At 49.3% G+C, this 21723-nt stretch overlaps 2 protein-coding genes across 21 annotated transcripts in view; both read left to right on the plus strand.

Moving 5' to 3' along the window:
* numb (NUMB endocytic adaptor protein) overlaps window positions 1-15295 on the plus strand; it is a 41755-nt gene extending 26460 nt beyond the window's left edge. For 4 of the 15 annotated variants that reach the window (XM_081722147.1, XM_081722146.1, XM_081722145.1 and 1 more), the window contains 9 exons: window positions 911-1050; window positions 5223-5297; window positions 8922-8960; window positions 9582-9656; window positions 11223-11363; window positions 11591-11795; window positions 11994-12275; window positions 12491-12916; window positions 13060-15295. In XM_081722147.1, the coding sequence (XP_081578273.1) occupies window positions 925-1050; window positions 5223-5297; window positions 8922-8960; window positions 9582-9656; window positions 11223-11363; window positions 11591-11795; window positions 11994-12275; window positions 12491-12916; window positions 13060-13823 (2133 nt within the window). In that variant the 5' untranslated portion in view covers window positions 911-924 and the 3' untranslated portion in view covers window positions 13824-15295. Of the gene's footprint in view, window positions 361-910; window positions 1051-1839; window positions 5298-8921; window positions 8961-9581; window positions 9657-11222; window positions 11364-11590; window positions 11796-11993; window positions 12276-12490; window positions 12917-13059 lie in introns of those variants that run through there. The other 11 variants (XM_035532526.2, XM_081722148.1, XM_081722150.1 and 8 more) reach the window with 11 other exon arrangements.
* A 375-nt stretch (window positions 15296-15670) lies between these two features.
* exd2 (exonuclease 3'-5' domain containing 2) lies at window positions 15671-21587 on the plus strand. Of its 6 annotated transcripts, none has more exons than XM_035532982.2 (9): window positions 15671-15752; window positions 16444-16861; window positions 16956-17212; window positions 17954-18080; window positions 18164-18456; window positions 18660-18766; window positions 18895-19030; window positions 19173-19562; window positions 20090-21587. In XM_035532982.2, exons 2-9 carry the CDS (start codon window positions 16481-16483, stop codon window positions 20304-20306), a joined length of 1908 nt encoding a protein of 635 aa, XP_035388875.1. In that variant the 5' UTR covers window positions 15671-15752; window positions 16444-16480; the 3' UTR covers window positions 20307-21587. The 6 variants fall into 6 exon arrangements, with proteins under 6 accessions (XP_035388875.1, XP_035388878.1, XP_035388876.1 ...); XM_035532985.2 differs by having other exon boundaries at window positions 15674-15752; window positions 16460-16861; XM_035532983.2 differs by lacking the exon at window positions 15671-15752 and adding an exon at window positions 15774-15955.
* The last annotated feature ends 136 nt before the right edge of the window (window positions 21588-21723 follow it).

Genomic DNA, 21723 nt, shown 5'->3' on the forward strand with positions numbered 1-21723 from the left:
GCACCAAGATCCCCAGTGTTAAAGAATTTATTATTTAATTAGCTGTTTTCTCTCTCTCGCCTTCCCTCCACTGTTATATGCACCGATGGAGTTTGATCGTAGTAGCTGACTATCATGGTGTCTTCACTCAGCTTATCTCAGCGGGGGGTCGCCGTGCACATCACTAACACTAACACACATGCCTTTCACTTTGTGTGTGAGTGAGACTTCCTGCTTGTGGCTAGCCCTTGTGTGGGCATGTGTCTATAAACGTGAGGCGTTCGTTAAGTACGCGCACTTCCTGATGGAGTCATGTAGAGTCCAGCTTGAATTACTCCAGCGACAGAGACATCCAGGTTCTCCCAGCAGCACTCGCCACAGGTGCGACTAGGTGGACATGTATAGCCCTCACTCCCTTCAGCTTCTCCTTCACTCTCACTCTCTCTCTCACACACACACACACACACACACACACACACACTCACTCTCCCCCTCACTCCCTTCAGCTTCTCCTTCACTCTCACTCTCTCTCTCACACACACACACACACACACACTCACTCTCCCCCTCACTCCCTTCAGCTTCTCCTTCACACTCACTCTCTCTCACACTCTCTCTCTCACACACACACACACACACACACACACACACACACACACTCACTCTCCCCCTCACTCCCTTCCAGCTTCTCATTCATGCCCTCACTCACTCACTCACTCACTCTCACTCCCCTCCAGCTTCTCCTTCACTCCCTTCTTAGCTCACAACCTCCCTCCCTCCTTCCTTCTCTCTCTCACTCCCTTCCATCTTCTCCTTCTGTCCCTCACCCCATCCCTCACTCCATCCAGAGTCCCACCACACAACTTCCCGAAGGTCTTTCAGTCAGAAGTTGGTTCTGAGTTGCCTTTCTCTTCTATGGATTCCTCTACAGGAGGAGGTTGAGTCATGAATAAACTACGACAGAGCTTCCGCCGTAAGAAAGACGTGTACGTGCCTGAGTCAAGCCGCCCGCACCAGTGGCAGACGGATGAGGAGGCTGTGCGCAGCGGCAAATGCAGCTTCGCTGTCAAGGTGATGTCTCACTCTCTCACACTCACTTTCTCTAGCTGTGTGTGTGTCCATTGTAAACACATCATGAAGCTGAGGTCACTAATGTGCATGATGACGTCACACATTAGTGCTGCAGTTGGCATGTAAAACTTTGACTACCCCTGCTTAAAATTTTAGTTCCTAAAAAGTGGGAAAAACCTGATTTCCAAAATATCACAGCTTGTTATGGTATTTTGAAGCCAGCTAAGAGTCTCTGTTCTTGTTTGGAGGTTCTCTCCAATTCTTCCTTGTAAAAAGCATCTAGTTTTGTAATCTTACAAACACTGCTCTTCTGAGCTCTAGCCACAGGTTTTTGACGGTTCTTGGGTCCGGAGACTAACGTAGCCTACAGGTTGCACCTCTTGAGGTAGTTCAGAGTGGATTTTGAGTCGTGTTTTAGGTTCATTAACCTGTTGTACAAGCCGTCCTCTTTTCAGTCACGTTTATTTTTTAACTGATGATTTGTTTCCACAAATTTGCTGGTGTTTAACGGAGTCTGTTCTTCCCTCTAACACTGAAATGCTGCCCATGCAACACAAGCCCACAGTGCGGTCGATTCACCTCTGCGCTTAACCGCTGGCGTTCTCAAATGTTGCTCTCTCCTGAACCGTTCATTCACTGCAGCCAGAAAGTTCTCTTTTAACATCACCAGCCCACAGGACTTGTTTCCAAAACACATCAGGCTTGTTTAGATGTTCCATTGGATTTTGGCGAGGATGCAGAAAAATGATTCTATTGATGATGCTTCCTTCAAAGTCATGTTTTTTGCAGGTGTTTTCTGTGCAGTAGAACTGGGCACCACCACTCCAGAGTCCCACCACACCACTTCCCGAAGGTCTTTTTCAGTCAGACATAACAGGGTCGAAAACACAAAGTTCACCAGTGACCCCAACGGTGATCTAGACAGAGCAACATTCTGGGTTCGGGCAGCCCAGCTCAACATTTCTTCTACTGGGAACTTTTAAGTAAGCAAAAGATTAACTTTATGACTTTTGGAGCGCAAACATTAATTTTCAACATTTTAAGCAAGATTTTCTTCCCCTTGGCTTGAATTAGAAAATTTCTGCTACTGCACTGAAAAGGCTAACATTTTGCAACATAACTACCAGAGAAAGGAGGAGCTTAGATATTTGTAAAGATATCTGGCTTATAATATTATTGAAAAAGCAACAATATCATATAAAAAGTAGCCATGAGACTATAATTATTTGTACAAATGCGCTTTTAGATCCCACTGATATAATTTCAGATATTGCTTTGGCTACTCGTGGTGAAACCAGCCGGCCTCACAGACATACAGCGCATCTAAACAGGCGTCCCACACCCTGGCCTCGTTGCAGACACACAGCTCATCCCTCGCCCCTGCATTCTTGCGAGTTTGCTCATCACGTCCATTCTTTGCGTTCTTGGCATTGAGAAATGGCCTTGGACTCCTTGAACCTCGTGCCAACATGTAGCAGCCCTGGGCTGCCACCCAGCGCTCCGAAAATGGGTAATACCCCGCTAAGAGAAGGTGGCGATAAGACAGACAGTATTCAGGTGGCCATGTCTTCAGTTTGTTATGTAATTCATACACAGCAGTAGGTAGGAATGGTTGAGCTGAAGTTCAGGTCTGGAAGACAGAGTCAGCTGCTCGTATGATTACTAGAAAGGCAACTCAGAACCAACGTCACATCTGTCGGACTCTGCCCCGGTTGTCCTGCCGTCACCTGGACAAGCTGTAACTGTCACTTATGTACCTGTGTGACGCTCTGGTTTATTGATGAGAGACTCAGGTGACCAGTTCCGTACCCTCCAACCAGCCTGTTCGGTGCTCGAGTTTGCCCAAGTTAACTTCAATCTTCAAGATTCCAATAAGAAGCCTGTTGAAGTTCTGATCCAAATATGATCCATCTACTCCAACAGCCTCTAGACAAGTTTGTGGAGAGTCTTGTATCCAGTTTCTTGGTTCCTTCTTTCTTTTTACTATTTGCCAAGAAAGTGCCTCACATGAGATATGGTTAAGGCCATTTCACCACCACATTGTGTGCTGCCAAGTTGAAACTGTACTCTGATGTTGGACTGCTACCAGAGGCTCCCGCTCACAGCCACTCAGATTGGCCCCTGAGCCTGAGCCTGAGGCTGTGTGCGGGCCCGGACCAACTGCTGCCCTTCCCACACACAGCACAGCTCGGAGCCTGCCAGTCCAGCTTTTGGCATCATGCAACAGGTGTGTGTGTGTGTGTGTGTGTGTGTGTGTGTGTGTGTGTGTGTGAGATGGTTTGGAGTGGGCAGGATGGCGCCTAAGGTGACAGACTGGCTACTCTCCACTGCTCCTTATACCTTTACATCCTGTGATTAACTGGAAATGACTGAGACGAGGACGAACAAAAATTCTTTCTCCCCGTCATCAACCAAAGGAACGGACAGTCCCTTTATTTCTACAGTGTTCTGGTTCACTGGTATCTTGGACTCTAACCTACTGTACTGGCAAGGATGTATTCTATGAATACATAGAATTTGAATCAATTCTGAATAGATTAAATCAAATATGTACCAGTTTCTGGACCAAAACAAAAGCTAAGAATTTTACTTTTTTTGTGTATAAATTGTTGAAGCTCCAGATGAGTCCACTTTGAGCCTGTGTTTCTGTTGGCTGACGGGGCAGTGTGTCCCACTATGGAGAGATAATGATGCTTTGGTTAATTTTCTGGAGACACAAACAAATTGAGTTGAATTGAATCAGAAAGTCCAAGATTTTGCCCCCTTTTATAAAGGAGCGTCTGCATTGTTGAACTGTGTCCCGGCAGCACTGGTGGAAATTGACGTGTGTGAGTCGTGTGTGAGTCGTGTGTGCGTGCCCTTCGGCTCCCGAGTTGGTTCAGGTGTTCCTCGGTGCTCCTGACCTTGTCGAGTGGCTGTTTTGTGTACCAGAGGGTTTCTGTGGTTTTTTGATGTGGTCTGTGTGCATTAAATCAGCCTGCAGGCCTTTGTGTTCCAGAAACAGCACTCTACTCAAGACACAGAGTTCTCTCTCTCTCTCTCTCTCTTGCTCTTTCTCTCACCTGTGTGTTGAACTAGCTGCAGTAAGAGCAGTGCTTGTATGTCTCGTAAAGGAGGCACTGACCTGAGAGTGAGTGTGCAAAGGAGGTGGGGAAGACAGTGGGACTGCAGCCAGGCTGCGTGGGACGTCTCCGTGCTGACCGCTTACAGTGTGAGGTGTAGAAGCCCATGCTCCCTGTATCAGGACAGTGTTGTCTAGATCCACATTTATCCTGCCACGGGGGATTCGAGCTCTCTGTCTGTGTGTGTGTGTGTGTGTGTGTCTGTGTGTGAGAGACAGAGAAATGTTGATAGGCATCATGTTTTAACGTTATCATATTTGTGAGAACAGGCACTGAATGAAATGTTTGAAGTCTCGTGTGGTGCTTAAAATATTCCCGTCCTGCTGTAATTCCAAGACTGCGCTGGGCAGGATGTCCTTTTCTTTGAGCTGATGCTCAAAGGAAACTTAAGTAAGTGCGTGTGTGCTGATGTCTGCGTCATTCTCTGCGGCGACTCGTAGCTCTGCCTGGTTCACAGCGAGCGGTTCATGGCGGGTGTTCGCGTGGCTGTAGGCAGAAGGTATTCCTGCTTGTTCTCAGTAACTGGTTCAGCTCCAGGTATAAATAGCTGGCTCGGACAGGCTCCTCCTGTTTCAGAACAGCGCTCCACTCTGACCCGTTTTGCCGTTATTCCAAGCGAGGGCCCGACTGTGTGGTCTGTGTGGTTTTGGTACAGAAAAATTTAAACTGTTAATCAAAAAAAGCTCGTAATGTGTTTCGAAAGTCACCACAAGGTGGTATCAGAAAAGTGTGTGTCTGTGTGTTTAAGACCTATTTAGGTGTTCTGCTTCCTGTGTGCGTGTGCGTGTGAGATGTTCTGAGAATAGCTTTGAGAGGCCAGAGCTGGGTGGGAGTCTGGGGTGTGGATGGGGTTTTGTGCGTTTGAGGGAAGGGTTGGACTTCCTCTCGGCCTTTTGCACACAATGGCCGCATGCCTCGCTGCCTGATCCCCTCATGGCAGCCACACGGATCCGGCACTAGCGGCGTTTTTGTCACGATGTGGCCCACTGGCCTGTTGCTCACACTTGTGTATCTGTCTCTCATTTTGTTTGTCTGTCTGTCCCTCTGCAGTATCTGGGCCATGTGGAGGTGGAGGAGTCTCGGGGCATGCACATCTGTGAAGACGCTGTGAAGAGACTGAAGACGGTAGGTGCCTGTCTCGCGTCAATGGCCAGGACCCTCTACGCCACTCCACTCCTGAAGCCCCTCATGTTTCCTCAGTAGCCCCGCCCGTTTAGTGGGGGCAGGGGGAGCGTGGGACTGCGTTTCAGCCGGTTTAAGATCACTCAGAGCTGTCTCAAACATGCTCACACCTTGGCTGTTGTAGGCTTTGTCTTCGTTCTCCGCTGTCCTCCTCGTGTATCTCCGTCCCATCGTGGTGGTGTTCTGCCCGTCCCCGTGTACCACCCACATGTCTCAGCCCGGCTGAGCCCTGGGTGGGTGTGCTGGCCTGTCTCCGGCGCCGTCGAGTTGTGGCCTCTCGGGATTAAGGGCTGAGAGTTTCCTGTTTTGTCACGGCCCGCTGGGATTATGTAAAGACGTATCTTGGGGGGGGGGGGGGGGGACCCCACCGTGCTGTCCATCCCAGAATCCTCTGTCTCCACCCAGGTTAACAAGGCTGTGACATAGAACGGAAATGCTTACTGCTACCGCCTGCCAGCTTGGTAGCGCCTCAGCAGTCATATCTCTCTCTCTCTCCTTCTGTCCCATTCAAGCTTGCTCTCCCCCTCTGTTTCCCATTTGAACACTTTCTCGTTTTCTCACCCTCACGTCCCCTCACCCCACCCAGTCTCTCTCTCTCTCTCTCTCACTTGCGCGCTCTCTCTCTCTCTTTCTCTTTACCAATGTTGAACGAAGTCACAGTCTGTCTGCTCTTTGTCCCCTCCTCCTCTTTCTGGTGAACTCTGACTCTCCTGCTATCTCTCTGTCATGTTGTTTTTTTTTCTGGAGCCTTCCAGGAAGGCAGTGAACATCCTGTCAGCAGGGAGTCATTCTCAACAGTAGCACAGTCGCAGGACTCAGGCCATCATCACAATCTCCTCCACTGCTCTCTCTACCCCAGCTAAAGTCTGCTCTTGGCCATGTTGGGACATTTTCATCTGCCCTGTCCTCCTTTCTCTTGACACCCCCCCCCCCCCGTTTAGCTCTGTGTGGCGAGGGCCCTAAATGGGCGAGTGGAAGTGGGCAGAGTCTCCAGGCCTCCGCTGGGCCCTGCTGTCTTTACGTAAACTCATGTCCCACATATCTGGGAGTACTGGTGACGACCTTCGCACACTGCCTGTGTTTAGAAGGGTTTTGTGTGTGTATGTGTGTGTTTGTGGGCGGGGGGGGCTCCTCTTTAATAAAAAAGATACATTTTGTGATTTTAGGCTATTTTTACATGTGGTGTCTCTTTTTTTCACTTTTAGCTGGACGTAATGGTCCCTTAGCTGCACTGTGATCTTGGCCTGTAGGTGTTGTGTTGGAGGTGAAGGGTCTGGCTTTGAGTTGCTAGTTAACAAGATCGTGTTGGTGTTTTTCTTGGGCTTAACTCGCATAGCTAGACAACACGGGACAGCAGTATCTTCAAGAGGCACTAGGTCGGTCTCAAACACACACTCTAACTCTCTCTCTCTCTCTCTCTCGCACACACACACCTGTTACTATCACAAATTCACACATGTATACATCCAGACTTTTTGTCTCAGTCCTCTCACACACGTACTAATATCATTAGTACTTGTAAATGTGCTTTTTTTTTTTTGGCTAAGCATTCAGGCCCATGCATTCTGAACATGGCTCACATCAATAGATTATTAACTAATAACTAATGAAATTATCTGTCTGTAACACACAATACCCAATGACAGGGAGGTGTGTGTGTGTGTGTGTGTGTGTGTGTGTGTGTGTGTGTGTGTGTGTGTGTGTGTGTGTGTGTGTGTGTGTGTGTGTGTGTGTGTGTGTGTGTGTGTGTGTGTGTGTGTGTCTGGGACTCGTGTGAGTTGTAATGAGATTTTCTCTTGCTGGAGCTCAGCTGCTCGGTTCCCCAAACCACGTGCGTAGCTGCACACGCTGCGAAGTCATTACTGATGTCACTCTGCCAGTGTGTGTCGTGTGTTGACGTGCACGTCTGAACCTTGACCTGGAACAGGGGTCATGATGGCATCAGGCAAGTCTCAAACCTAGTAAAGGATTAACCTTTTACCCTGATATTCAAAGACAGCTATGTGTGTGTGTGTGTGTGTGTGTGTGTGTGTGTGTGTGTGTGTGTGTGCGTGTGTGTTCAGTTCCTCTCGCTCAGTATGTGGGAGTTAGGTTGAAACGGTTTCTGATTGGATAGTTCACATTACAGATCTGATTGGAAGAATGAAGGGATGACGTGGGAGCAGAGGTTTATTTCCCTGAGCGTGTGTGCACTAATGTTACCAGGGCAATGAAAACACAGCAGCGTGTTGATTGGTTGGAGAGAACCGCTACTACTTTGTCTGAGACGTGTCTTAGCTAGTACTCTTGTCGTGATCTATGCTCCTGTTTACACTCAGTGTCTCAGAGTTGTTGCGATTTCTTACCATGTTGCAAGTTGATGTAATTAACTTTAAAACTAATTTGTATAATCTTTCTGTTCAATCTCTATGGTGCCAGGCATGAGGCGTGGCATGAGGTGAGGTGGTACCACGCCCTGGACAAGCGACTTGAGACTCACTGCCTCCGTTTATTGTCTTTGCCTTTAATTAGTTTCTTTAGTGTCCCTGTACATCTCTCAGCATCTGTTCGGTTCTGTCTGGGACAAGCGTCTGTCTACGATACTCCACCCTCCTCCGCTAGCTTCTCACAGGCCTTTACATGGCAGTTATAAGCATTCATATCTTTCGCTTACATATGTGTTGTGTGTTATAAATGTTTTGTTTGTTTTGTTTTGTTTTTTAGCAGGTTGTCCTCAGTGACCCACAAGTGCTACTTTTATGCCCTGTCAGTCCCTAACGCCCCTCAGTGTCTTTAACCCAATGATTAGAGCCGTCATTGTGTATCTGTGTGTCACGCTGACTCTCTGCATGACTCATATACACCGACACACTGGCTGTAATGGTGTCCTAACCTAATCTTAATCCCTGTCTGTCTCTGTTAAACACACTGTGCCCTTAACCACTGGCCTGGTGTCAGTGCAACACCAGGTTGGGACATTCAGGTTGATTCTGTGGCCTGACCCTGGTTCGCTGGACCTAGTCCGTGGGTTAAGGGTGTGTGAGCTTTCCACAGAGAGCTGCAGTAACAGAACGCCACCCAGCAGAGCAGAGAGGTGTGTGTGTCTGTGTGTGTGAGTGAGTGAGCTAACAGCAATCATCCTGCACTTTTGTCTAGTTATGCACTCTACTCCTGAGTTTGTCACAGTATCAGAGTGTGCGGTGATCCCACAGGCAGCATTGAATGAATGGACCTTGGGTCACTTGGTGAAGGTTCTCGGTGTTGCCAGCAGACACCTTACTAACTTAATGACGACCGTGATCTTAACACTCGTATAACAACACGGATGACCAGCACGCCTGATGATGCAATACCATGCCACAAAGCGAATGGTGTCGGTATCGGGCCTCTGACCTCATTCACGTAGAGAAGTGTGATCTTTTGCTTCTTCCAGCTTCTCTTAACCGTGCCTCTCCCCTGCCTGTCTAGCCCCTGAGCCCCATACACACACTCATGTTATGTGGACACACAGGCCTTGTAGCAGCGGTAACACTCTCCTGCCTTGTCCCCTTGTCCCCCTGTCCCAACCTCCCTTTACCAAATCTTCAGTTCCAGGACAGGAAATTCTTCAAGGGCTTCTTTACCAAAGTAAGTGCTGCCGTGTGTGCGTGTGGTGGGGGGGGGGATGCGTACGTGCACATGTGCATACATATGTGTGCATGCATGCACCCATGTTCTCATTTGTTCGTGTTTGTGTTTCTTTCTCTATTATAATTTTTCACGTTACGATCTGCTGAAACATCAGGGAAAATTGGACCTCATTCCATCTCGTGTCTGTGTGTGTTTGTGTGTGAGTCACCTTTCTCCTCTCACCATGAGGTGTGAACACCTGGGGCTGTTCAGATCAGAATGAGGCGCGTGTGTGTGTGTGCGTGCGCGCATGCGTGGCACTGTCATTTGCGGTGATGCCGTTTCTCTCTTTCTCTCTCTCATATGGGTTCCTTCACACTGACTCACTGGTTGTTCTTGTCTTCCTGAAAGCTCCTCAGTGTGTTTCTGAAGTTCCTTGTTTGCAGGGATTGTTTGAAGATGGAGGCGCGTCTGTTAAGGGACTGGAGCTTGAAAAGGCTCTCACTGGGGGGCATTTACAGGAAAAAAAAAAAAAAAACGCCTTGTTTCCTTGTGCATCACTCCGCCCACCTCATTTTGGTGTGTGTGTGTGTGTGTGTGTGTGTGTGTGTGTGTGTGTGTGTGTGTGTCCGTCCATAGGCAGGGAAAAAAGCTGTCAGAGCTGTATTGTGGGTATCTGCTGATGGCCTGAGGGTCGTAGATGACAAAACAAAGGTAATTAACCATCAAACATACATACAGCCATTACAGTTTGGCCACACACACCTGAACTTGCCTACCACAAACCACTGGGATTGTGTATTGCTGTACAGACATTTCCAGCCATTTTATTGCAAATATTATCCCTGTGACCGACCTACGTACCGTTACCATTAAGTTTTATGAGAATTTATCTTGGGTTGGTTTTTTGAAAGTGATGCATTGTGTGAGGGGCTGTGTCCTGACAACACACATGCATGATGTTGAGCAGTTACGTCATAGTTACATAGCTCTTGTTTTTGCTTGGCAACCGTTGATCAGCAAAATGACACAGGTGTGGTTAAAAATAATAATAATGATAAAAACATCTGGTTCAAAGCTTTTCTTCTGGTCAGAATGGTTGTAATGTGTAGTTGGAGCTATTGTGTAGTAGGATGGAGATATGCCCTGTCTCCTTCACCACTGGTCATTTTGAAATGAAACCACTACTGACCGGTTATTTTTGTAGGTAGGTATAGTTTCTCAGCACACACTCGGAACTCACGCGGTGGTTGTGGTTGGAGGTGTCGGGCTGCTACAAGCCCAGGAACCACAGGAGAGTTGCTGAGGTTTTCACATGCGTGACTGTTCGTGCTGGACCCTGCAGTCGACCACCCACAACATCCAGACTGCAGTCATGTGGTCAGACACTGAGCACTCGGGAACACTAGAGGATCAATGTTTACATTTACAGCATTTAGCAGATGCTCTTATCCAGAGCGACTTACAAAAATGCATTTTCATTTCCTCATAGAATACATCCTAGCCAGTACAGTAGGTTAGAGTCCAAGATACCAGTGAACAAGAATACTGTAGAATACAGGGATCACTGCTGATGACTAGAGGTGCAAAATACATAGTCTTAGGCAATGAAAAGTGTAATAAAAAATAAGTACTAGAGTTTGTCATCAGTGGAATAAACAATACCCTATAATAAGTACTAGAGTTTTAGATATCATCAGTGTATTAAACAATACCCTAAAATAAGTACTAAAGTTTCATTTAGTCAACATAAGTGCAGGATCAGTGGTCATTTAAATATCCCACAAACAGGCCCAGTTCACCTGCGAGGTTTCTACTGATGTTGCTGGTGAGCGTATATTTCAGAGCATATATATCTGGGACTGGTTTTTTTTGTTGTTGTTGTTGTTTTTTTGTAATGTCTGGTATTTTGAGGTTTTCAAGAATGTTTGTTTGTTTTATTTCTATTCATCTTAAGCGATGTGCTAATTGGTTAACTATGAAAACTGCACGTCTAGCGTGCCTGAAGTACATGATCCAAGCTGTTCTGGATCCAAGCTGACATTTATAAACTGTCCCTCCACATGTGGTCCATCAGCACTCAACCCAGAACCGTGTGATGTGGTTTGTCTTCTGCCACCTGGTGGCAGAAACCCGTTATTACCACAGAAATTTTCAATAGGGGAAGCTTTGACTGAGAACAGACTGCAGTATCTCTAGATAAAGGAAGTAGTTTTTTTTGTATTTTTTTTTACATTTTTTAATGCAGGCACAAATGGCACTTGACTGTTCTTTTCCCAGGATCTGATTCTGGACCAGACGATAGAGAAGGTGTCTTTCTGCGCTCCCGACCGCAACTTTGAGCGAGCGTTCTCCTACATCTGCAGGGATGGCACCACGCGTCGCTGGATTTGCCATTGCTTCATGGCCGTCAAAGACTCTGTGAGTGGTCGCGCCACGGAGCCGTGTGCAGTGCTAGAAAACGGCACTCCTGATGCTGACGTTTCTCTAAGCCTCAGTCAGGACTTAATGGAGTTAGTCTCTCTGTGCCTGAGCTCCCTGCGCTGTGCTGTAGTGTTGGTCTCTCTGCACTGTGCTGTAGTGGAACCAGGAAGTGTGTGTGTGTGTGTGTGTGTGTGTGTGTGTGTGTGTGTGTGTGTGTGTTCCAGGGTGAGCGTTTGAGTCACGCGGTGGGCTGTGCATTCGCTGCGTGCCTGGAGCGGAAACAGAAGAGGGAGAAGGAGTGTGGGGTCACGGCCACGTTCGATGCCAACCGCACCACGTTCACACGTGAAGGCTCCTTCCGCGTTACTACGGCAACGGAGCAGGCTGAGCGAGAGGAGGTCATGCGGCAGTTGCAGGATGCTAAGAGAGGTGGGATTTTTGGTACAACACTGATGGAGACTGAAATAGTCTTCTGTTTTTATATGGTGCTCGGTGCAGGGTCAGACGCGTAACCATGGGCACGGCCTTCGTTGGGCTTCACCCCACACCAGCCTGCTTACAGTTAACAAACTTAATGCCACCATTCGGCGTGTGTGTGTGTGTGTGTCTGTCTTTCTTTCTCTGCAGAGTCCGACTGTGCCCTGCCCGCCACAGGCGGCCCTGCAACCAACCCCATGATGGCCTCCTCCTCCCCCTCCTCGTCACCCCCGCTGCCCACCCACGATGCCAACCCCCATGCCATCCCGCGCCGCCATGCCACCGTGGAGGCGCTGGCGCGCCAGGGCTCCTTCCGCGGCTTCCCGGCCCTCAGCCAGAAGACGTCGCCCTTTAAGAGGCACATGTCCCTGCGCATGAATGAGCTGCCCTCCACCGTGCAGCGCAAGTCCGACTTCCCTGCCAGAATCGCAGGTGAGCGGGCACCGGGCATGGACCCACACACACACACACACACCATTACTGGGCACTCAACTATTACATCTGAGGATTACCAATGCCAACCAGCAGAAGTCATTTGACTGTCAATTAACTTGCACCATTTATTTGCAAATATGACTATCTGACTAAAAGGGTGTGGACCGCTCTTGCCCCCGTGCCCTTAGCCTGTGTCTGTCTCGTTCTGGCAGTACCAGAGACAGAAGGTGAAGGGGACAGCATCAGCTCCCTGTGCACCCAGATCACATCAGCCTTCAGCGGCCCACCAGAGGATCCGTTCTCCTCAGCACCCATGAGCAAACCCACCTCCTCACCCCAGTCTCCCACCGCCCCAGGTCAGACACGCACACACGCACGCACACACACACGCACACACACGCGCACACACACACACACACAAAGGTACATACATGTCATTACAGTGTTACCTGAGTCAGTAGCTGTTTCTGAGCTCACTGTAACGTCTGCTGTAGTGAACGGTTCAGCTCCTGCCTTCTCCGTCCCTGCTGTCCCTGTTGCTGTGAACGCCCTGCCCCCACCCCTACCCCCACCCCTGCCAGCCAGAGACACCAACCCCTGGGCCAAGCCCCCTGCTGGCCCTGCGCCAGCTCATCCAGGTAGGCGTGCACACCGCCCCACTCCCTGTGGGCAGAGCAGGGCAGTTTCACAGACCTGGGCAGAATTATTATTTTTTCTTTCTCCTTGTGATGTTTCCTACAGTGCGTAAATGCGATGCTTTTTTTTGTGTATTGTCCACTAGGGGGCGACTGGCCCAGCCCTGCATCTGCAGCAGTGGCCCCTCCTTCAGCGATGGTGCCCGAGGCGGTTGCTGTGGCTTCTCACAAACGCACGCCGTCGGAGGCAGACCGCTGGCTGGAGGAGGTGTCCAAGTCTGTACGTGCCTCCCAGCCTGCAGCCGCGGGCACGACCCCGCCTGTGCAGAGGCCCTTCCCCACACCCATGCCTGCTGCTCCTGGAGCTTTTCTGCCGCCGATGCCCTCTGCCCTGCCCGCCATGCCCCCACACCAGCCTGTGTTCCACGCCCAGGCCCCAGCCTCTTACCCGATGTCCAACGGACTCCCCTACGCGCAACCGAGCGTCCCCGTCGTAGGCATCACGCCTTCTCAGATGGTGGCAAACGTCTTCGGCTCGGCCACCCAGAGCCAGCCGGTGCCCGTGCCCGCGCCCGTCCCCCAAATGCAACTGCACCCGTCGCCGTTCTCCACTCCGCCGCTGACCCAGCTGGACACGCTTGCCGTGGGTAGTCCCTTCGGAAAACCTCCCCTGCCCCCTCCGCCGATCGCCCTGGCATCCCAGCCGGCCAACGGTAGCGTCACGTTCAACGGCGCCGACAGCTGGGCAGCCCCCTCCTCGCCAGCGCCCCCTCTGGTAGCACAGCAGCAGACCGACGCCTTCGAGGCCCAGTGGGCCGCCCTGGAGAGCCGCTCACGGCAACGCACGACGCCCTCCCCCACAAACCCCTTTTCCAGCGAGCTCCACAAGACCTTTGAGATCCAACTGTAAAAAAACAAACAAACAAACAAACAAAAAAAAAAACCCAACCCGTTAAAAAAACCAAACCGTACTTTGGTGTGGGTGGCAGTCAGAACCTGGCATGGACAAGCGAAGGACGGGATGACCGCAGCGTGGTGGACAGGGAGACAACCTTTGACACCCAGACCACTTTAGCTCCATGTCTCCACGTCCTGCTCTGTCCTTGCTGTCTGTCAGTCTGTATAGTGCTTCAGGTGTGAGCAAAGCAGACAGGTGTGGAGAATGAGGGGGAGGGGCTTCAGCGGCGATGATGCTCACCTACCATATCCGTTCTGTCGCTGGTGTAGTTGTGCCAATCCTGAACATGATATTAACTTAAGGGCAGACTTTGCACCCCCCCCCCCCCCCCAAAAAAAAGCCTGACTTTTGCTAACCTGCCCCTCTTACCCCCACCATTCAGCTCACGACGCCCCCTATTGACGGAGATGAATGACTACTTCTCCCTTCACAAGAGGCATAGACAGTAGTACTAAGCTTCCAGATTTAAGAGGTTTTCTTAAAACGTCCTAGTCAAAAGAGGAAGAAGAATGAGAATGCCAGAATCTTTATTTTTATGCATTAAGTATATTTTAAATAGCTTTGGAATATGACAGAACAGTTGTAAAGGTGCAAGCTAACTACAATGGAAATGATTTTGTGTGTATACAGGAAATGAGCGTATATTATATAGATATATCTATAAAAATTTATATATATATATATTATACACATTCAGCTCAATTCAAAACTTGTATGTATTGTATAAAGAGAGATTGAGCGAAGGGATGGCTATTTTAATTTTGTATTATAATTTTTTTTTGTTTTTTAACCCTGTCTTATTGCAATGTATTGCATCCCATTTTGGATGTGCGTTTCCCTTGTAAATAGTGAACCATTGCAGCTACAATCATTGTGGACGCACTGATGGGTTGGGAGATCTACCAGTGCTGTTTTCTCTCGTGTTTTTGACTTTTTTTTTTTTTTTTTTTTTTTTTTACTTTGCCTTGATTTTCTTCCACTGCCTGTATGTCGTTGAATGTTTAGAGGTTTTTTGGGGGGGGATTTTAAAAACGTGTTTTAATACTATTGACAATGTCATCTTCAGCCACTTGTTTTTGTTGTGTTTTTCATGATGAGATGTGTCCATATTACACAAGCACTATTCTAGCTGGTGTGGCTCCGTCTGCTGTGCTGGGTGAGCCACGCTGGCAGCAGATGGCTGCCGTTTAGTCGAGGTCTTCCTGAAATGACCTGTGGTTTTCAATACAATTGAAACGGGTTACAGCGAGAGGAATCGGAGACGTTAATGCAGTGTCATCTTCTTGTTTTATTAAATCTGTGAAGACAATTGGTTGTTTTTAGTTTCTTTTTTTTTCTCCATTTTGTAAGTATTTCATTGTTTTATTCCACTTTACAGAAAAATTAGGTCTATATAATTGAATAAAAATTATGGTGGTAGAGGACATGATTGTGTGTGATTATTCATGCTTTTCTGAGCATGCTGTGTGTGAACATTTTCTATGTTTAACAAAGTGCAAGTTCTTGCCTCAGTTTTATTTGATTTCGGTTTTATTTGAATTTATATCAATTTGATTCTTTACCCATGAGCAAAATACCTCTTCCAAATGGCACCACCAAATGAACAAAATCAATAAAATTTGGTGTTTTATGGGAATGCCTACTAATAATTTATTATTAAAATGGGTGGAAGACGTTTCATTTCCACTGAGGGGGTGTTAATAAATATAAATACCCACGTTTACCAGCCCCGCCGTGCTCCACGGGCTTGCTATGACACTGTTCTGCCAGCAGGGGCGCTCCAGCGTGCAGGCCAGGCTGCGTGTGATAGCTACAGAGCCGGAAGAGGAACATTAGCAGCTGTTCATCATCACAAACACAAGGAGTGTGCACGCGTTCGGGGTGAGTACCGGACAGCGCAGCGTGCGACAAACCCCCCCTCCCCCCCCAAAAAAAAAGTCTAAAATATGAATCTGAAAAGGCTCTAAAAGTGGTGTACGTTTGTGAACAAGCCCGTTTGCCTGATGCATCCATAAACGAGTTCACGGCGGCTGCTGGCCAGTGCGAGCAGGCTAAATCCCATCACCTGCTGGTGGGGAGAACTGGTGAGAATGGGAGCGCGGTGGTTTAACCGCGTGCATCTGACGTTTAAAAACCTGGCGGCATATGCAGCGATGCTGATCAGATAAAAACGCTAACTAGTGTGGCCAGATAGCTCGGGATGAGCGGGGCGGTTGGACATGCTGTTCTTCGGCAAAAGGGACTCGTCCAATTCTGACGCTGGTTGTTGTGCACAATGTGTAAGGTTTTTAATCCGGAGTTTTAATACGCAGCGTTACCGGTTTCAGTGCCAGTGTTCCTGCCGGTTGTGGACGGGTACAAATCCCGGTGTGTACACCATGGTGGAAGCTGTAACGTTAGACATAGTTCTCTAGCGCTTTACTTTAAACTGGCTATCGCGTCCGTAAAGAATTAAAGTTTTAACGACAAACCCTTTTCATCTGCGAATATGATTCCACGGTTGTCTTTAACACTGGTGTGTGTGTGTGTGTGTGTGTGTGTGTGTGTGTGTGTGTGTGTGTGTGTGAGAGAGACCTGTGTCCTGACAGAGAGCTGCTACAACTTAAGAGATGTCCCGACCCGGTACCCTCACGGCTGCGGTGGCGACCTTGCTAGGAGCCACGCTAGGAGGCCTGTTCCTGTGGCGTACCATATACACGCAGAAGAAAAAACCCCTCAAAAGCACCAGAGGAGCTGAGCATTTGACCGTCGAGCAGCTCGGCCCTCTGGAACTGGGTGCAGCCACTCCTCCACATCCACTACAGGAACCTCAACCCGCACCACCTTCTCCAAAGCCTAATTTCTTAGTCCCAGTTGAAAAGTTACTGGAAGTACCAGCGGTGGTGGTGAGCTCCTCGGAGGAGTGGGAGGAGCACTGGCCTTTGATCCAGCAGGACTTGTCCGTCATCCCTGCTCTGGGTCTGGACTGTGAATGGGTAAAGGGCATCCACGTAAGAAGGGATCCTACAACTGTTGTTTGGGATCCTACAACTGTTGTTCCTCTCAGACACGGTCCTCCCTCACGGTCCTCTGTCTCCCCCTCAGGTGTCTGTCAGAGGCAAGGCTTCAGTGGTCTCCCTGCTCCAGCTGGCCACCTTCTCGGGCCGCTGTCTCCTGCTCAGGCTTCTGGCGTTTCGGCAGGCCCAGCGGCCTCTGCCTGCCGTCCTGCTGCAGGTCCTGAGGGACCCGCGCGTGCTGAAGGTAGGCGTGGGCTGTGTGGAGGACAGCAAGCGCCTGGCACATGACCACGGCCTGGCTCTCGTGAGCACGGTGGACTTGCGGTCCTTGGCACTAAGGCAAAGGTAACTGGCACTTGCAGATGACAATGAAAATGGAGGCATGGCTTCTTTTCTGATTAAACTATTGTGATTTTTCTTTTTTTTCTTAAAACTGAATTGTATAATGTTTGAGCTTTTTATATCTAGCTGGATCAATGGTCCATTCATTAATTATTATATTAATATTTTCTTTTTTTTTTGTATGCACTCTTCAGTGACTCCTATTTGTCGTTGCTAGTGTGAGTCTGAGCCCCTCCAGTAACCTTAAGCCACACTCCTTCTGGCTTCACTGAAATGCTCTGTGTGGTCGTGGCTATCCAGATTTCCATCCAAACATTTTGCAGATGTTATGTGCATTTGCAAAACTTCGGCAGAAACAAAAAAAGAATTGCGTTGCGTTTCCATCCACTGTAGTTATGTGAAGAAACTTGGGATGATGCAAGGTACTCTGATTAGGGGCAAAATCAAAACAAGCCAAATGGAGAGTCTCTCTTATGACTTGATTCATGGTTTATTTGAAAACCATTTTCTATCACTCTTTATCGCATTTTGGCTTTTGCGATATTCTGACTTTTCCACATTGTCCTAGCGTAAAAATGTTTTGTGACATTTCGGTGGTTTTTTTTTCGACTTTGAGCTGCTTTTCTTTGTGCACTTCCAAAACTCGCAAATACTTAAAGTTGTCGGATGGAAATCCTGCTGTTGTGGCCGTGATTGTGGTCGTGACTGTGGCCATGTGCTCCTGCTCCTCCCATGGTCCTGCAGATGCGCGGTGCTGAGTAACGGACTCAGTCTTAAGTCGCTGGCAGGCGACGTGCTCGGCGTCAGCCTGGACAAGACCCCCGCTCTGCGCTGCAGCGACTGGGAGGCCGAGAGCCTAAGCCAGCAGCAGGTGCGCTACCCCTCCTCAGCTAAAAGCCAACGAATTCCAGCCCACCCCTGACTGATCGCCGGCCTTGTCCCGTCTGCGTTCAGATGACGTACGCGGCACGTGATGCCCAGGTCTCAGTCGCCCTCTTCCTCCACCTGCTGGGGCTGTACTCCGAGCCATGGCTGCCGGACGAGACCCGGAGCGCCTACTCGACGCTGGCCGCGCGCTGCCAGGGCCTGGTGGACGTGGCCTTCAGGGGGCGCTGTGAGACGGAAGAAGGAGAGCACAGACATCGCAGCCGCAGGCCCACGCCGGAGAGCCCCGAGGCGGGAGACCAGCAGGTGCCGGACCCCCGCAGGAACAAACGCAAGCCCCTAGGGGTGGGCTATTCGGCCAGGTACGCAGTCCGAGCACTCCCCCTGCTTCCTGGTGTGGCCTGTATGTGAGCATTGCTCTGCACCACTGGTGGTCTTGATGGGTGACTGAAATGTTTTTTCTGAGCTCTGTTTTGAGTGCACTTGTTTTGGATGTGCCATCTTTGTATTGTGTAGCGTGACCTCACTTTGCTTGTGGGTGTTTGTCACGGGGTGGGTGTTCCAGGAAATCCCCTCTGTACGACAACTGCTTCCTCCATGCGCCCGATGGCCAGCCGCTCTGCACGTGTGACAAGAAGAAGGCAAAGTGGTACCTGGATAAGGGCATTGGAGGTCAGTCCCTGACTCCGCCCACTCCCATGCGGCAGAACAGTTGTCTAAAGATGTTTAGCTTTTTAAGCAGCCATGTCCCGTGCTGACGGTGTTTGCCTTGCTTGTGTGATCTCTGCCCTGAACCTCAGAGCTGGTCAGTGAGGAGCCCTTCATCGTGCGTCTGCTCTTTGAGCCATCGGGTCGGCCTGACTCGCAGAAGGACTACTACCTCACTGCCAAGGAGAACCTGTGTGTGGTGTGTGGAAAAGCTGACTCCTACATCAGGTTTGTGCCGGGTGGGGGGGTTTGTGTGCGTGGCTGTGCTAAGGCCATTAAGTTGGCTTTGGTTGAGTATCGATGCATTCTGGAACATTTCCAGATGAGATTGAATTTTTGTAAGCTGTGGTCATTCCATCCTCCCCATCAGAAAGAACATCGTCCCGCACGAATACAGGCGTCACTTCCCGACCGAGATGAAGGACCACAACTCCCACGACATTCTGCTGCTGTGCACGGGCTGCCACGCAGCGTCCAATGTGTACGACGGCTTCCTGAAGCAGCAGCTGGCCGAGGAGCACGGGGCGCCACAGGGCTGTGAGGAGGCCGCCCGGACGCTGGAGGACCAGGAGAGGCGGCGGGTGCGCTCGGCCGCCCGTGCCTTGCTCAGCGCCGGCGATGCTGTGCCCGCCGCGCGCCGCTGCGAGCTGCTGGCCACGGTTGCCGCCTTCTTTGACCCCGGTGGGCAAGAGGGTGAGGGCAGAGTGGTCAGCGAGGTCACAGCCCAGATGCTGGAGACAGCCGCCAACCTAGAGACCAGGTGAGAGGAGCGGGGCTGGCTGGGGTGCATTTCACCACCTACCTCAAGCACCAAAAGCAGATGAAAAATTCTTAGAACCTCGGAGAAAAGTGGTTTGGTTGGATGTGGTGGTGATGGACATTTTCTGTACAAATGTAATTTAAAAAGCCCCTTTCATCTTTTTTCCATAAGGCATGTTGTTGGGTCAGTTAGTGAGTTTCGTAAAGGGAGACTTTAAGCAGTCATATGCCTGGAGTAGCAGCAGTCATTTCCATTCATGACACATTCACGATGACACCTTTAGAGATACATTAACAGTGATGTCTGTTCTGCCCTTTTGTGGATTGAAATATTAAAGAAATAACGAAAATATATAACCAAACCATATAAGCAAACCATTTTTAAATGGTCCTCTTTTTGTTAAACATGGTATGGGGTCTGCCTAATTTACTGTAACATGGTATGTATCTGTAATTCTGTAATACCTGTGTTCCATCTTTTGAAAGAAGAATCCTTCAGGCCGTTTGTTCTGTTGCGCGTGTCTGTAGGATCTGTAACGAGAACTACGTACCCCACGGGCTGAAGGTGGTGCGTGCATTTGCGGAGCGAGGCCTGCAGGGGTTGATTGAGCTTGAACGCCGCTGGCGTCAGCACTTCCTGTCCAGCATGCAGCCTGGCTTCCTGCCGCCACTGTGGTCTGTCAGCCACAACCACGAGAAGTACCTGCGCAAGTACGGCGAGGACCTGGTCGTCAGCCTGAGCTGAGTGCCGCTGCAGCTGGGCAGGGTCACCACGCCCCTCCCCTCCCCCCCGTCATGTTGTTTCAGCACGTTTCCAAAGAGATGAACTCCTGCCAGGGACTCCCCCACGACCCGAGCCTGCCGCAGGTTCCCGGACGGCCTGTAGATGGAGTCAGAGAGAGCGGCCGCAGGCACACGGACCTGCTTGTCACCGTGGTAAATCACTAAAGAAGAAAGTGGAGATGTTGATTCACAAGCAAGGATGATGAGGGTTAAAGACATTTGTGTGCACACTCCTTTAAAAAACAAAAACGCAAAAAAGAAAAAAAATGTGTTGGAAGAACAGTTCTCAGCTTTTCATATTTTTAAACAGCCCAAACCTGCCTTTGAGTTCTTAAGATTAACTAAAAATAAAGTTGGTGTAGGTAGAATGACTGCAGGATTGTGGCCCTATTAACCCTATTTTGAGTAAGTGTGGTGAATGTGAAGTTTGCCTTGGGGCGTTTGGCTGGCCCCCTCGCCATATCTCAGTCTTGGCTGTGAGACGGTTTCATATGTCAGTCTTTTAGGATAGATTTGACTAATACACGGTTCCTAATTTGTGAGGTTTTTTTTTTTTTTTGGAAGCCCTCTAGGCTCTCTGGTTGGATATTTTAGTTTTTAACCGCTGTGGAAGCGTGTGCGTGGCCGTTCCCCCGTCGGGAGTCAGGACACCTCATGGCGCACGTCGTCCGTGTGCCCCTCCCCTGACCCCTTCGGGGGAAGGTGCACGCTGGCGTGAAGTTCATTACGCCAGGGCTGGCAGTGTTGGTAAGTGGCCTCCGTTGCCATCTTTGCTTGTAACACGTCTGTGGTACCTGTAAACATTCACAGCCAGAGAGCGTGCTTCCCCTGAGCGGTAAACGACAGGAAGCCGATGTCCAGAAGCGTCCTCCTTCAGCAAGGCACTGAGATTCCCGTGCACGTCCAGTGCGCGCCATTTAACTAAAGAAACAACAGCTTGGCTTTTTTATTTACATTTGTCCAGATGTAACCCCTTTAAAGCTGTCCTGTTTCCTTAATATGTTATTAAAGAAGCGATCTAATGTTGAGAGACGTGTGTGTTGGGAGGTGCTGGTGCAGAAGCTTTGGGGGCATGGCTAAATCCCATAGGCTCCGCCTCCAAGGTCCCCACTTTAGCTCAGCCCATATTCCACACTGTTTCGAAACAAAACGTGTTGGCACGAGCAATTTCTGTTCACCATTTTACTTTTTATTATTTACAAAATCACAGTTAAATAAATAGTTTGTAAAAATGTGTACAAAAGACTTTCTCTTTATATGTTTTGAATGAATCACTAACATCACATTGGGTCAAAGGCGTCATCAGTTGGGAATTAACATTAATGACCTTTTATTTTTTTTAAACAATCTGCGAAATTAAGGCCTCTCTGATTTTGGCA

This window comes from Electrophorus electricus, chromosome 10 (assembly GCF_041902795.1).
Source record: "Electrophorus electricus isolate QZ-2024a chromosome 10, ASM4190279v1, whole genome shotgun sequence".
Taxonomy (NCBI): domain Eukaryota; kingdom Metazoa; phylum Chordata; class Actinopteri; order Gymnotiformes; family Gymnotidae; genus Electrophorus; species Electrophorus electricus.